This window comes from Arvicanthis niloticus, chromosome 19 (assembly GCF_011762505.2).
Source record: "Arvicanthis niloticus isolate mArvNil1 chromosome 19, mArvNil1.pat.X, whole genome shotgun sequence".
Lineage (NCBI taxonomy): Eukaryota > Metazoa > Chordata > Mammalia > Rodentia > Muridae > Arvicanthis > Arvicanthis niloticus.
Genome location: NC_047676.1, coordinates 51,713,087 through 51,727,569, shown reverse-complemented (window position 1 = coordinate 51,727,569; position 14,483 = coordinate 51,713,087). Strand labels below are relative to the sequence as shown.

Genomic DNA, 14,483 nt, shown 5'->3' with positions numbered 1-14,483 from the left:
GCTGGGAGCACCTTGCCTAACTTAGCAAAATATCACTTTATTTTAAATAGGATTCTGAACATTTTTTTATAAGCACTGGACCCATTTATTTTTCAAGGCAAATAAATAACCCCAAAATAAATTTAAACTGGGCTCTTTTAAAAACAGTCATATTTCACATTGAATGTGCTCCTGAGGCCAGAGGAAATGGTCTTTCCTTTCCTAAACTTTTTAGCCAAGTACTCACAAACCCCATTTCTTCCCAAGAATATTTGCTTTTTTTTTTTTTTTTTTTTTTTCAATTTCTCAGAGCCCAGTTTTAAAAGGCTGGAACTTTTCACAAGGCAAAATAATTCCATTTGCTAGTTGGCTCCGTCTCTGAGCCCAGCTTGGATCCTATGGGACACATCACCCTTTACTGAAATGCAGGCAGAGTGTCATGAACCATGCTAGGATGTTGGTCAACCACAGCTCAAAGTACAAATTCAAAGGGAGCCGGGGAAACTAGCTTTAAAGTATGTGTGGCAAGCAGACATACCACTGAGCGCTAATCCTTAAGCCAACGCAACAGAAACATTCAAGGAGAAAATACACACTTTATGCCTGGGTGGGGGAGGAGGGTGGGTAGCCAGATAGCAAGAGCTACTGTTATGGAAGATGGGACAAGGTAAATAGATTTACAGTTCTCTGAATTAGTCAAACTTTCTTGTCAAATACCACCTGCAGGGGCTGAGCAGCTCTCAGTGGCAGGGTGTTAATCAAGCATGGGTAGGTTCTGGGTTCAATTCCTACCACTGGGGAGGCAGGAAGTAGTGCAGGTAGCATATGGGGGGAAAAATAGAAAACTGAGCATCAGAGGTAAACAAAAAAGCTTTGGGAGAAAAAAAATGAGTCTAGTTGTCAGCTTGTGCGCTGTGTAGCCAACCGCCACTGGATGGCAGTGAGGTTGTACTTAGTGAAGCTGCTCACTGAGCATGAGTTACTCGGTCTTTTCTCCAACAGGCCTGGCCCCAAGGCCCCAGAGGAAGTTTAAAAAAAAAAAATGGTTCTTCTCTGCAAAGAAAGATTGGGTACCTCTGACCTAGAAATCATAAATCTCAGGCTGATTTTTCAGTAAGTTTCTTGAAATTTACTATCAAAGTATAGAACTGAAGACCAAAATAAACTAGAGCTTCTAAGTAACTTCTAGGAGTTTGAAATTCAGGCAGCACATGCCACACACATGCAAACATCTGTATGCAAGCAGACAGCACACACACATACACACAGGCATACACACACACACACATCTGAATGCAAGCAGACAAGCACGCGTGCGCGCACACACACACAGACACACAAACCCCTCTGAAGTTTGTTACTGAAATATTGTCATCCCAAGCCCAGTAAACAAACTGAAACCACATCTTACTCCTACTTTTTCTGGTGAACTTGGTGGCTTCGCCACGCTTTTCAAAGCTACACATCTCCCTCCTCTGCTTGGCATTTGATCCTTTGGGGGTGGGGAGGTTGAAGGGAAGGGGGGTTAGTAATCTCACCAGTGACAAGCTTTGCTTTCAGTAAGGACATCTGCCAACTTAAACAGCATCTCCCAGGGCAACAGGATAATGAAAGACACATGGGGAGGTCCTTGCTGTCATCAGATGCAAACTCTACTCAGCCTGAAAGTGAGCCTGTAATTCGGCTGATCCTCATGTTAGGAGAGGTGTGGCCCAGAGGGTCTAGAATACAACCCTTGACTTAACAGCAGAGAAGGGACCCGGGGGCAAACTTTCTAATCTTGCAGGGCTTCTAACCAGCACTACTCCTTCAGAGGAGACACAGGAGGCCAACTGGTCTAATATTTGGCAGATAGACATCTTAATACACTAAGTATTGAAATCGTTCTCACTACTGCGGATAAAACCAAGGCTCTGCTACCCACTCTGGACCACAAGATGCCAACAGAATCCGTCCAGGTGGGTCACTCTCAACCACAGCGAAGGGCTCACAAACCCCGAGCCAGAGTCACAGTTCTAGAGACTCCCAACTCAGAACTCCAAGTTTCTCTTTTTCCCCTTCCTGGGACATAGTCAACTGTGTGCCTTTCTCTGTGCATCTAGAAAGACTTTTAAACCACACAAAGTCTAAAAATGAGAAAATACAAATAGTCTGGAAAATTTGAAAGAAAGAGCAGAAGTTGTGATTGTGCACAAAGCTGTTTCCTACCTTCTGCGGCTGGGTCCAGTGTCAGGAGTCCGTGGCTGATTCACCCACAGGGACTGAAAGCTGCCCCCACTCGCAGGCAACTTGATCCAAGCATGGCTTACACAGGGCCTCCATTTTTTTGTTTGTTTATTTGTTTGTTTTTTTGTTTTTTTGTTTTCTGTGGTACTAGGATTAAACCCAGAACTTCCTGCATGAAAGGCAAGCACTCCACCACTGTGCTGGCTAGTTTTACTGCAATTAGCCAGTTTTGAAAGAAGGGTCCTCAGTTAAGAAAATGCCTCCACCAGATTGGCCTGTGGGCAAGCTTGTGGTGCATTTTTTGATTGATGTTAGGTAAGAGAGGACCTAGCTCACTGCCGGTATTACCTCCTCTGGGTGCTACAAGAAAGCAGGTTGAGTAGTACATGAAAAGCAAGCCAGTAATCAGTACCCTCTACTGCCTATGCATCAGCTCCTGCCTCCAGGTTTCTGCCTTCAGTTCCTGCCCTATCATCCCTAGAATAAATCCTTTCATCACCAAGTAGCTTTTGGTCATGGGGTTTTAGCATAGCAATAGAAACCCTAAGAGAACCACTAACCTAATGGCAGTTACCATCTCTCTACTTCTTTATCTACTGATTTTCAGACTGGGTCTCAAACTTGCTCAGCAGCCCAGCCAGGCCTTAAACTTGTAATTCTCCTGCCTCAGTCTCCCAAAAAGTTGGGATTACAGTGCACCACTAAGTCTGGCTCAGAGTCCTCAGTACAGCCTAGCAAGTGATAACTTAAAGGACCACGGGCCATAAAGGATTGTAAGAACATACTCAGTAGAAAAAAAAATGACTACCTAAATATAACCAGATACTCTTCAAAATGGTGTTTATACCATTTGAGCTGTGGTTATGTCATATAGTGTCAGCATAACCACTGTATTATCTATCTTATAGAATACAGTTGGTGGCAGAGATAACAAGTGGGCTTGGTGACAGAGTCTGTAATCCCAGCACTCAGGAGGCACAAGCTGGAAGATCTCAAATCCAAGGCCAGCCTGGGCTACACAGCAAAACAAAACCCAACAATGTCTATTGGTTCGGGCCACGTTTAGGCAGTCATGTTGATGAGCCTTCATGGCTGTAGCTTCTATTTAGGAGACAGTGTCTCATATAGAAGGGGGAAAGCTCACAAGGCCTCAATTATAAAGGGGGGGGGGGAGAACTGCAGGCAACCAAGGAATGCTGAGTGCTCAAGAAACAGTCTTCCCCAGGGAAGAGCACAGATTGGTTATCCAATACCAAATGCTCAGCCCTAAAAGTAACATTATACAGATTGAGCAGGCTGTATTTATGTATTTACACACACACACACACACACACACACACACACACACACACCAGCAATTAAAGAAAAAGAAGACATGAATTTGAAAGAGAACAAGGAATGGGGGAACAGAGGAGGGTGAGAGGGGAAGAGAAAAACTATGTAATTATAATCTTAAAATACAAACAAACACAAACTAAAGAACCCCTACCACAGCAGGAGCAGTGACCCAGCAGAGGTGGATGGTTTTGAAAGGGTGCCTTTCATACTGACCCTCCCTTTTCCCTTGGGAGTCGTGAACAAAGCACAGGATTAATGTAGCTTGTACACAGTCTTGGGAGGATACAAATCAGCTTCTTTCAAGAAAGCCATGTTCATAAACCCAACCTTGAAATCTCATAAAGAATCTTAGGATTCCGAGGCAGCTCTTTCACCCTTCTGGGTGCTGCTCCTAGGAATGGGGCTCAAAGAGAGGAACACAGTCCTGTTCCCAAAGCAGGCTCTCCTCACAGGCTGACTGTCGCCACAGGAAGTCTCCAGCCTACATGTGGATACTATTTCCCAAGCTTATTTGTAAGCTCATTGTATGTGTAAGATCTAAAACATGTGTTTCCCCTAGACAGGCTATATAGCTTGAAGGTTAGGGTTCCCGACAAGGACACCAAAGTCACTTCACCAAAGTCACTGTTAATGATTGTACTGATGACTGCGAATGGGCACAGCAATGACATTATGGGTGGATATAGAAATCTAACGCACTTATGGAAGTTTCCATTTTATATACTGGTATGTTACCAACAGAAACCGTCAAGTCTCCTCCCCTGCCACCTACATCACAGGCAAGCAGCTGACAAAGCTGGCCAAACACAAGAGGCAGAAGGAGGGGGCAGCAATGGCAAGACAGCAATGCACAAATCTCCACTACATATCCCATGGAGCCTATGGCTGAGGTATAGACCCCACAGGATCCTTACCACTTCCTTTCCCAAGCAGCTGGGGGAATCAAACCCCAGCTGTCTAGCCCCAGAAAGAAAAGTCAGCCACTGGCAGGAATAAGTGTGAGACTAAGGAAGGGAGAGGACCCTCAAACGCAGGTGCCCCCAACCCAGCTCCAATCCCAAGGGACACTACTTGTCTGGCAGGATGGCATGCATTCTGTTTCCCTCCATTAAGTTATGAGCTTTGATCAAAGTGTCCAGGCCAGGACCAGGACCAGGACCAGGACCTGGCACAGCATGAGCACAGAACACACACGACTGAAGAGCAGTGCCCAGGGGATTCTCTCCAGTTATCTTGAGAATGACTAAAGGTCAACAGTAAGAGATGGAGGGTTGCCATTTCAAGTATTTGTTTCCTCACCAACAGTCCACCAACCCTGTTTTATGTGGCAATGTTTATAACTGAGGAAAACACTAATGTTACACTCCTTTCCTTGGCAGTTTTCATTCAAAGAGCCCTTGAAATACTTGGTAAGTGATGCCTATAAACACCTATTAAAATGCAGCTTTATAGGAGGTTAAATCATTTATAATGGTACTCCGGTAGTACAGGGTACCAGTTGCAACAGCATTCCTAGAAGGGCTTGCTGGATTAACCTATGTCGTCTAAAGAAACAGTTTAGTTATGATGATGATGTCCAACAACCCAGTCCAGTATAATTTAAAAATGAAATTGAATTTAAAGAGGTCAATAGTGGATGCTTCAATTCTGGATTTTATGGCAGGATAATCTGTCTAGGTAGGATTTTAAAGCCCAGTATATCTGCATTTATGAATCCAAAAGATAAAGACCAAGGAGGGGTACCACGATACAGGTCTGATGGATGAGAGGGGAGAGCGTTTTACAAAGAAAGACATACCAGATAATAGGAAAATGGAGACTTAAAAGAGGGACTGAAAGTTTCACATGTACCTAATTCAAGTCTTCTTAAATGCTAAGAACAAAAGCAACCAGAACAGGAAAATGACTTTGAATTTTAAATAACAAGTAAGCATATATTCCTTTTCCTAAAGGAAGGGACAAAAATAGAAGTGAAAGAAAGGTATCATTACTGGTAAATGGGCAGGCCTTTTCAGAAGGAAATTACACAGCCTGACCTCAACAATGCATCCCAGCTTGCCCATGAGATGCCGAGCCTTGAGTTTTTCTCGGCGATTTTCAGGATGCTGCCCTTTCTCCTCTATCCTCTTTTCACATCGAATTAAGCCACTCTGGGTGAGCCTAACACCGACCTGTATCAGAAAATATAAACATCTTACTTCCTTCAAAAACTCTGCTTTCTCCAAGCCTCACGCCAACCGTTCCCGTGCGGCTTCTTGCTCGCACCATACTCCGCTCATTTCAATTCATCAATATGTTGCTTTGTAACAGTTTATATATTTGTCTCACACATATATAGGTGTACTATGTGAAAATGGAAGCAAATAACATATGGGTTTCCTGGTTTCTCTTGCACCGCCTTTTTCTTTAGCTGTCATCGTACTTAGTTCACAGTGGAAGGCACATGAATTAACGAACTGAACGTTGAATACCCAAATCCAGGGCATCAAATGATGATTTGGGTAGGACATAGTATTTAAAAAAGCTTAAAATTCCAAATATGAGCAGACATGAGAGGAAGAAATAAAGCCACAAGATTAGAATGTGAGCCTTATTCATAGTTGGTTAGGATATTACCCAACACACACACACACACACACACACCCCACAGGGAAGGGGTTGTACAAGTAAAGTACTAATGTGTATACAATTTAGATTTCAGGATTTATAAGATATGTTTAGATATTAGGAATAAGAAGTCGATTTAAAATGATGTGTTATTAGTAACAAAAATTGTTATGCCAGTGATTTTTATCTAAGTTCATATATGTATACTTTCCAAGACACCCCCCCCAACCTTTTTGTCAAATGCACCTTATGACATTATACAACTCTGGATAGATGCCATTACTTAAACCTCTAAATAGTGTGTATGGCCAAATTAACCAGATCCCAGAACCAGGAGTCACCAGTTGCCCATTCTGCAGAGCCTGTCTCATGTCAGTCAGCTGGGCAGGAAATACCAGATTCCAGAGGCTGGAATGAAAGAAAGCCCAAACCGACCACAGAGTTACAAAATCAGCCATCAATTTGTCTAATTAAAACTCCATTTAATATTTCATTAAGATGGAATTCTGGTGGTCTCAAGAAATACACATTTAAAAGAGCTATGTAGCCACTTCTTAAACACCTATCATGACTTACAGAGACCAGCTATGATCAATCTAAATCCTGGGCTTTAGGTTCCTAATGAATCATGCATTTTCATATATTTAGCCTAGAGCTTTACCAAAAGAACCTTGCTGTGACCATCATACCACCTGGAGCGTGGGCCAAACTTTTCATTTTATTTCTCTCTTCAACCAATAGATGGCAACCTCTACTGGGCAGGAGAATCAGATTCAGAGCAGGCAGGCATTTCCCACCCCACCACCACCAAGGCCCCTTTTTTAAAACCAATGAGCTATTTCATAATGAATCAGTGAACAAGAAAACGAAACATTTTTAAGTTATTTTGCTATGACAACTCTAGCTTTGTAAAGGAAAATGGAGCTCTGAAAAATGAAGGTTTTCCTCAAAAAGAAATATGCTAAACAGACAAAGCAGAGAACTAAAGTTTCGGGCATGATTCTGCAAGTACTATGTATGCCCTCTGAAGATGGAGCATGAAGTCTACACAACTCCATGACCCCTGGAATGGTTTACACTTAGGTGGTGCAAATACTTGGTTGGACATGATTGTATACACTGACAATCCTAGCACTAGAGAAGCTGAGGCAGGAGGATTATCATGAGTTTAAAGGTCAGTGGGGTGTGTGTGTGTGTGTGTGTGTAAAGTATTAGTCTCCTAGGACTATTTAAAAAAAAAAAAAGCAGTCTTGAAAAACAAAACAAGAAATCTAGATACTAGTAAGGCAGATGAAGGAGACCACACAGTGGAGACTCCCAGAAAGCATTCAAGCAACAAGGCTCCATGTTCAACGTTAAATGAAAACTCTATGTTTAGAAACTAAACCATTCCAGGGTGCCTGTGTCTGGGAAAGCCTGCACAAAGCTGTGGAGAAGAAATGTTTTTCCACAGAACACAGCTGGTTCTGTCTACCTTCCATGGACAAGGAGAGGAACTCTCAGGTGAGGAAGCATTTTAGAAGAGGTCTAAGCATGATGACTATGCTGTCATTTAATGTCGTTTCTTCCTCAAACACCCACTGAGAGTGCACTGAAGCGTTTGCTATCTCCCATGAACTACTGCTTTGTGCGGTTGTCAGCTGTTAAAAATTGGCCCTTGGCCTTTATTTCCTGTGGCCAGCCGATGTCAATTCCTTTCACTTTTGTTAGGTTCAAACTTTTGTTGGGTTCAAACGTATCACTTAAGTGTGAGACACATTTTGTGTGTGTTTGTGTTCAATGTGTCCTTTCCGTTTTGAGTATTATCAAACAATGAGCTCTAGATCCTTGGGTCCTCTGGGCCTTGAGGTGACGGAGAGAGCTCTCTCACAGCTCATCCCCGGCCAGCCATCCTATTTTACAGATGAGAAAGCCAAGGCTATGTTCATCACCATCTTTAGGTCATACAGCAAATAATTCACATTGACTAAGACGGCTTATCCACAAGTTCACCATGTAAGCGAGACCAACATGAGGGGACATGGCACCAAAGTTTTTTCCACCTGACCTCAAGGACACACACATAATAAATGATGCAAAACCCAAACAGTTTATCTTTTTTTTCCCTCTAAAGTATATTTGTACAAATTCCCAAATGTCCCGGAAAACTGTTACTACTGCTAAATGTATTCATTTTTACTATAATAAAGAACTGTCAAAGACAATTGGGATTGGCCGACGTACTCAAGTAGTCTAAATTGTTTTGTTCTACAGATTCTCTTTGGCTAGAGAACGAGATGGGTAACAAGGGTTGTTCTGTGCTATATATACACAGAGGATGCTGAGATGTGGTCTTTCATTCTACAAACAGCAGTCTGAGAGTCAACCTGAAAATGCCTGGTTTAATCCCAACATGCACTGTGAGTGAGTTCACCCTTCCACTCTGCCCCATTGTGTAAGAGGCTGAGAAAGTTGCCTCTTTGGATTTCTCAGAAACTCTATGGGAGACACAATGAAATAGCATCTGACAGAATTTTAAAGAAAACACAGTTTAAGCACTGTTCTTTACCTCCAGTTCTGGTCATTTGTATTGATCTGAACGATTCAGACAAGTACATTTCTCCAGAGCACGCAGATTGCTTTGCCACTATTACTGGAAAATTAAAAAGACATCAACAATAGGTCTCACGAGTTAACTATCCAAAAGCAGTCAGTTAGCTAATCAACACAACATTAATATATTTAGCATGAGTTATGCTTGTGGTTAGAGCTAAAATTCTTTTTGGTACCCACAAAAATTTAATTTATTACTTGACGTAAAATAAAATATGCAATTAGAAAAAATAATTTTCCATATAGCCCACTGAGTTGAGCTTAATATTTCTAATTAAAATAAATAAGCCCCAACATCTTTAATTATGACCCATTTAGGTAAGAGACTTTCAACACATGCTTTCTGCTAAATCCTACTGAAAAAAAAATTTTCCATCACTCAGGACTGTCTCTATGTAAATACACTCAATTGCTTCATGCTTCTGATTTCTTTCTTTTTCTAGGTAACCAGAAAAAGAGAACCAAGTTAAATCATTTCAGTTTTAAAAGGTTTTAATATAAACAGAGAACTAAAAACACCACTCAGGATTTTGGCTAGCAGAACTTTTATTTTCCCTTGATAAGGACATATTGTCACTTTTATGTATCTGTCGAGTTCACAGGAACTTAATCCCAACAGAGAATATAATGAATGTAGTCACAGAAAATTCCAAATTAATGGTTTAATTTAAACTAGAGCTGTTTAATCTTTTTACTGTAAGAGACCAGAATACTCAATGCTTAATTCCAGAGGAGCAGGAAGTGGCCATGGGGAAAGAAAGAAACTGAAGTTCCTCGATTGTCTCTGAAGCCTAGGAAACCATTTTATCTGGGGGGTGGGACTCACTCTATAGAATAGGCTGGCCTCAAACTCAGAAATTCACCTGCCTCTGCCTCCCGAGGGCTGGGATTAAGGGTGTGCCCCACCATTGCCCAGCAAAGGAACCATTTTATATACTTTCAATTAAGCAGTCCTTTGTCCACATGATTGTGCAACAATCTGCAGACTGTCCACTCTGGGTGCCAAAGATGACCTGCATCTGATTCTAAGTCACTGAAATCAATTCAACACCCCCGTTATGTGGAACGCTGGAGCTAGGCTTGCTGTGAGGGAAGTTTCTGTAGACAGTGTGCTGAACGGCTCTTCCACAGCCTGTTGACAATGGCTTACACTTCTTTTCTCCAGCAGTCATTTGGGAAAGATACAACTACTGTTGTAAACTCCTACTGGGCTGGGATATTCCTGCCTGCCCTATGCTGGAAACAGAAATCTAATTTTTTAATATTTTATTTAATAGTTATACATGCATATACATTGGTCAAGTCCACTCCACTATCCCTCCCTTTCTTCACCTCCACTATACTTCCTCCAACTTCATGTTGCTTTTTTTTTTTTTTTTTTTTTTTTTAAATTTCCCCCTGAGATTTCTGCAGATGTGTGTTGCATGTCCTATGAAGGCTGCAGCTCCACAGAGCAGGGGCTCACACACCAGTCCCCCATTGTAGCACTCAGGGCTTCCTAACCCTGCCCGCCTCTTCTCACTGAAACTTCCCTTCAAGAATTTTGTAGGTTATGACCTCTATGAAGGGCTCTTCCCAGAGCTGAATTTTCTCTGAGGAAAATCTCTCATCTCCTGGGAGTTCACAGGACAGGGTGATTTTTTTTTTTTCTTAAACAGGAAATGAACAACAAAACCTTGCAAAGTTTTATATGTCTGACCACAGCAACGGGACAAATCTTGCCTTAATCAACGTTCTCCTCCAACAGTTAGAGTCCAGTGAGTTTTACGTGCCTATCACTGAGCTTTAGAACTTAAACAGTTCTCCCCATCCTGAGGCAGAAATGCAGCTTTCCCATAAAACAGAAGCACAGGGTTCAAAATGGGTCTCCCTCCTTCATCTTGGCCCTTTGTGGAAACTGTGACAGCAGAGCAGTGGGAATTCTGGCAGGAAGCAAGTCTCTTCAGAGACTGACATTTTGTTTAGTTAAAAAAAAAAAAGGGAAGGGGGGAGGAGGAGGAAGAGGAGGAAGAAGAGGAGTAGGGAGAGGAAGAAGAGGAGGAAGAGGCAGCAGCCTTTCTGTAGAAAACTTGCATGTTCCATTATGCGGTGTCTGGAGAGGGAGGAAGGAGGAAGGTTCTTTTCTTCTCTATCTATAAGAACTGTAATTTACGATGACTCATGTGAAATATAAATGAAAAATGTGACCCTCTGAGGCAGAGGTCAGCAAATTTTATTCCCACTTAGATCCAGTTTTCTCTGCCAAACCACGGGCTTTCCCTGGATAGACATGCAACTGACCCAGACGCAGAGGGCTGAGTCCAAGGGTGACAAACTCAGGAAGGACTTTCCACAGTGGGAAATGCTCAGCTCTCACTTGGCTTTGGGGGCAAGCCTGGGTTCGGTGCACTTCCTACCTCACAGGCGAGATGCTGAGCCTGATCACAGTGCTGGGAATGCCTGATTCCTAAAAAGGAGGGAACAATGTGTGCCGGAGCTATGGCATCTCGCAGACCCTCTCCTCAGTCTTGTGGGCCCAGCGTGGGAAAACAACGGGATGCTGCAGAAGAAAAGCGTTCCGTCCTTGCCCCAGTGTCCTCTGGAAATAGCACTTCAAAGATAAACACTTGCATCCATCCATCTCATGTCTTCACAGAACCACCCAGCACCTACAAATTTCATTTTTCGCAAATTATGCCCAAGATGTGAACCCAAGTCTGACCACTATGTTCTCTGAGCAAGACCCAACTTAAAGTCACATGAAAAATGTTCACACGCTGACCCAAAAGCTCAGAACTGTTCTTTTTTTTTTCTAAGACTGAACTTTTCCCAGATAAAGCACAAATATTCTTTTAGACTGGGATGGCTATCAAGGATTTCAAATCCAAGTTCCAAAACTAATAATGAACTAAGAGCACCTTGGTTAAGTAAATGGGGTCACTGCTTTAACCTGCAAAATCTCACAAAGAAACCTTGAAAAAAATGGATGGGTCTCATGAAAACAAGTATCTGGGGAGGCAGTGGTGGGTGCTGGGAAATTTGTTCCATGGACATTGAATACATGTATGAAAATAGCCTTGTGTAACCCTATATAATAAAGTTAATTAAAATAAAATTTCAAAAGAAATGAGTATACAAATTATCTCCTGTGGGTCTCTGGTTTAATACACACTTCAAGTAGATGGTTCTGGCACACACGGCATCTATCAGTGTAGCACATGACTATCCATACCTGTGGTATTTGTAAGTTACTCTGAGATTTAAGCAGTGTTAGACAAAAATTAGAGAAATTCAAAACTGTACTTATTAAGTCTATGGCTTAGACCCTGCTATTTCTTAATGTACGTGGATGACTGGCTAGAGGTCCCTGTCCTCCAGCCTGGTATGAAGCTTGTGTGTGTTGCTGAGAAGCACACATTCAGAGAAGCAAGTCTGCTGTGAGGACTGACTGGCCACCAGCTGTGCTTGCCCCTGCTCTAGTTTCTTTTCCAACACCACAACCTGCAAGCAGGACAGTAGGTCCACAAGAGCGCAGTGCCCAGTATGTAGCCCACCACATACTATTTCTGCAAACTTGTGAACAGCCATGTTGAAGCTAAAGTTTTTCGTGTCTGAGCAGGGAACTTCTCACGGAAATGTGGAATCTAGGATTATGAACTGAAAATGAAAACATAAATTCAAGTCACGAATACAACCTTTCTAGCAAATTGGAAAACCCCATATAATTATCTAGGTGCACACCCACAGATGAGAGGTCCAGGGTCAGGTGACAGCATTCCTTAGGTTCTACCCTGCCTTCACCAGAGCTGCTAAATATTAACTCCTTTTCTGTCATCTATAAACAAAATCTTTTTACCCTCATGTCAAAAGAGTTTACAACCACTGTCAACTAGCCTTCTTTTCTTCTCTTAGGGAATTACACATGAAATGTGAGAGTGAACTCGGAAAAAGTACTAACTGTAAGTAGGAGGATGTAAAATTCACAACACTTCCACATGTGAACTAAGCACAGTATCCAATGTTGATAAAAGATGGTTCCTCAAGGAACTACTGAATCCAACGGCATGATATCATCTAAGTGGAAACCAGAGCCGGGGCCTCAGCATGTGCCAGAAGATTGATAAGCAGGGCTGCCTGAGAGGTGAGGCATGTAGAACCAATTGTTCTACGTCGTGAAAGATGGCTGTGAAACCTACCTATCCTTTTGTGAGGTATGTGAAAGACACCAGCCTCTCACAGTGGACTCTCCATGCACAGGACAGTAGAAGAAAGGGAGGGAAGGAAGGAGCCTGGTGAGAAGCATAAAAAGAGGGCCAGGGAGAGGGGAAAGATTGTTTTCCCAGTTTAAAAAAATGTATATAATATTATATATAAATGCACATATATAATATGTAATATATAATATATATGTGATAGCTAGGCAATAGCAGTGCACATCTTAAATTCCAGCACTCTGGAGGCAGAGTCAGGGGCAGGGGGATCTCTATGAGTTTGAAGTCAGCCTAGTCTACAGAGTGAGTTCCGGGACAGCCAAGGCTACCTAGAGAAACTCTGTCTCGAAAACAACAACAACAAAAATTTACCCAAAAGTATTATCTAGGTTGTAGAATTAAGTTGGAATTGGCCAAAAGCAATTATACAACTAAAAACTACAGACCGATGACAGGACAGTTATTTAACCAAACCGTTGTGATCAGCAACCAGGTCTCAGATCTGCTGAGCAGACCCCAGAGCTGACAAAGAAAGGAAGAGTAAACATTTGGTGCATTCTGTGAAAACTTTTCCTTCAAGAGAGCCAAAGCTGGCTGACTCCAGCCGCAGAGGGCCTGGAAAGATGTGGGCTGACAAGAATGGGAGTTTAAGCTAAACAATTTTGAAGTCTCTGGGCCAATATGTTTAAACTTCCTCTACTCGAAAAAGCTGACAGTGTTTCTCAAGTTTCCCTTAAGGGGAAGATTAGACCACAAGTGACAGTTACAATGTAACTGTCCATAAAACTCCTAACATGCAGACTAGTGAAGTAGCAAGTTACAGCCTGCTTGAACCGGCAAGCAGTTGCATTAGAAAGGCAAATTAGTACAATTAACTCCAAAAAGCTTTTCCTATGACCTTATAGGCTGTACTATCAGATCTATTTATGTAAATATAACTCCATACGTATTATGTATAAGTACATAACAATTTGTACAGAAACACAAGTTTATGTTTTATATATGTGATATATAACACTGAGCGCCGTGAAACAAGTAGAGGTTAATTAACAGTTAATATTTTCATCAGTCTTGTAAGATGCACAGGTTTGGGCTGAGGTGGAAAGGCTCAGTCACTAACGTGCTATCCATCCTTTTAAGGATAAAGATATGAGTTTGATCCCAGAATCCACATAAAAATGCTGGTCACGGTGGCTCACACCCATAATCCCAGACCTAGGGAGGAAGGGAGAGGAAGATCCTACTCATCAGCCAGCCAGCCTAAATGTTACGCTCTGGGCCGCTGAGAGGCCCTGTCTCAGTGGAGATAGATGAGATAGATGGCCTTCCTAGGATGCCACCAGACCTTGTCCTCTGGCCTTCAAATTTCTCTGTCTCTCTGTCTCTGTCTCTCTTATACACACACATAGACACACACACACCAACAACAACAACAGTAGGCTCCAACATGCAAAGGTGGATAAACTGTCTTTAAAATCAACCACCTCTTCCTAGCTTGCTGACCTGGCATTCTTTTGATGTAGGGAAAAATGACACTCAGTCTGCTCCGTA

The 14,483-nt window shown here is 42.3% G+C and overlaps 1 protein-coding gene across 2 annotated transcripts in view; it reads right to left on the bottom strand.

Moving 5' to 3' along the window:
- Pik3r1 (phosphoinositide-3-kinase regulatory subunit 1) overlaps positions 1 to 14,483 on the bottom strand; it is an 83,882-nt gene that overhangs the window by 46,361 nt on the left and 23,038 nt on the right. Inside the window, exon 3 of one of the 2 annotated variants that reach the window (XM_076916274.1) lies at positions 8,699 to 8,782. The exons of the other annotated variant lie outside the window; for it this stretch is intronic. Within the exon in view, the coding sequence (XP_076772389.1) occupies positions 8,699 to 8,782 (84 nt within the window). The remainder of the gene's footprint in view (positions 1 to 8,698; positions 8,783 to 14,483) is intronic. 2 annotated transcript variants of the gene reach the window in all.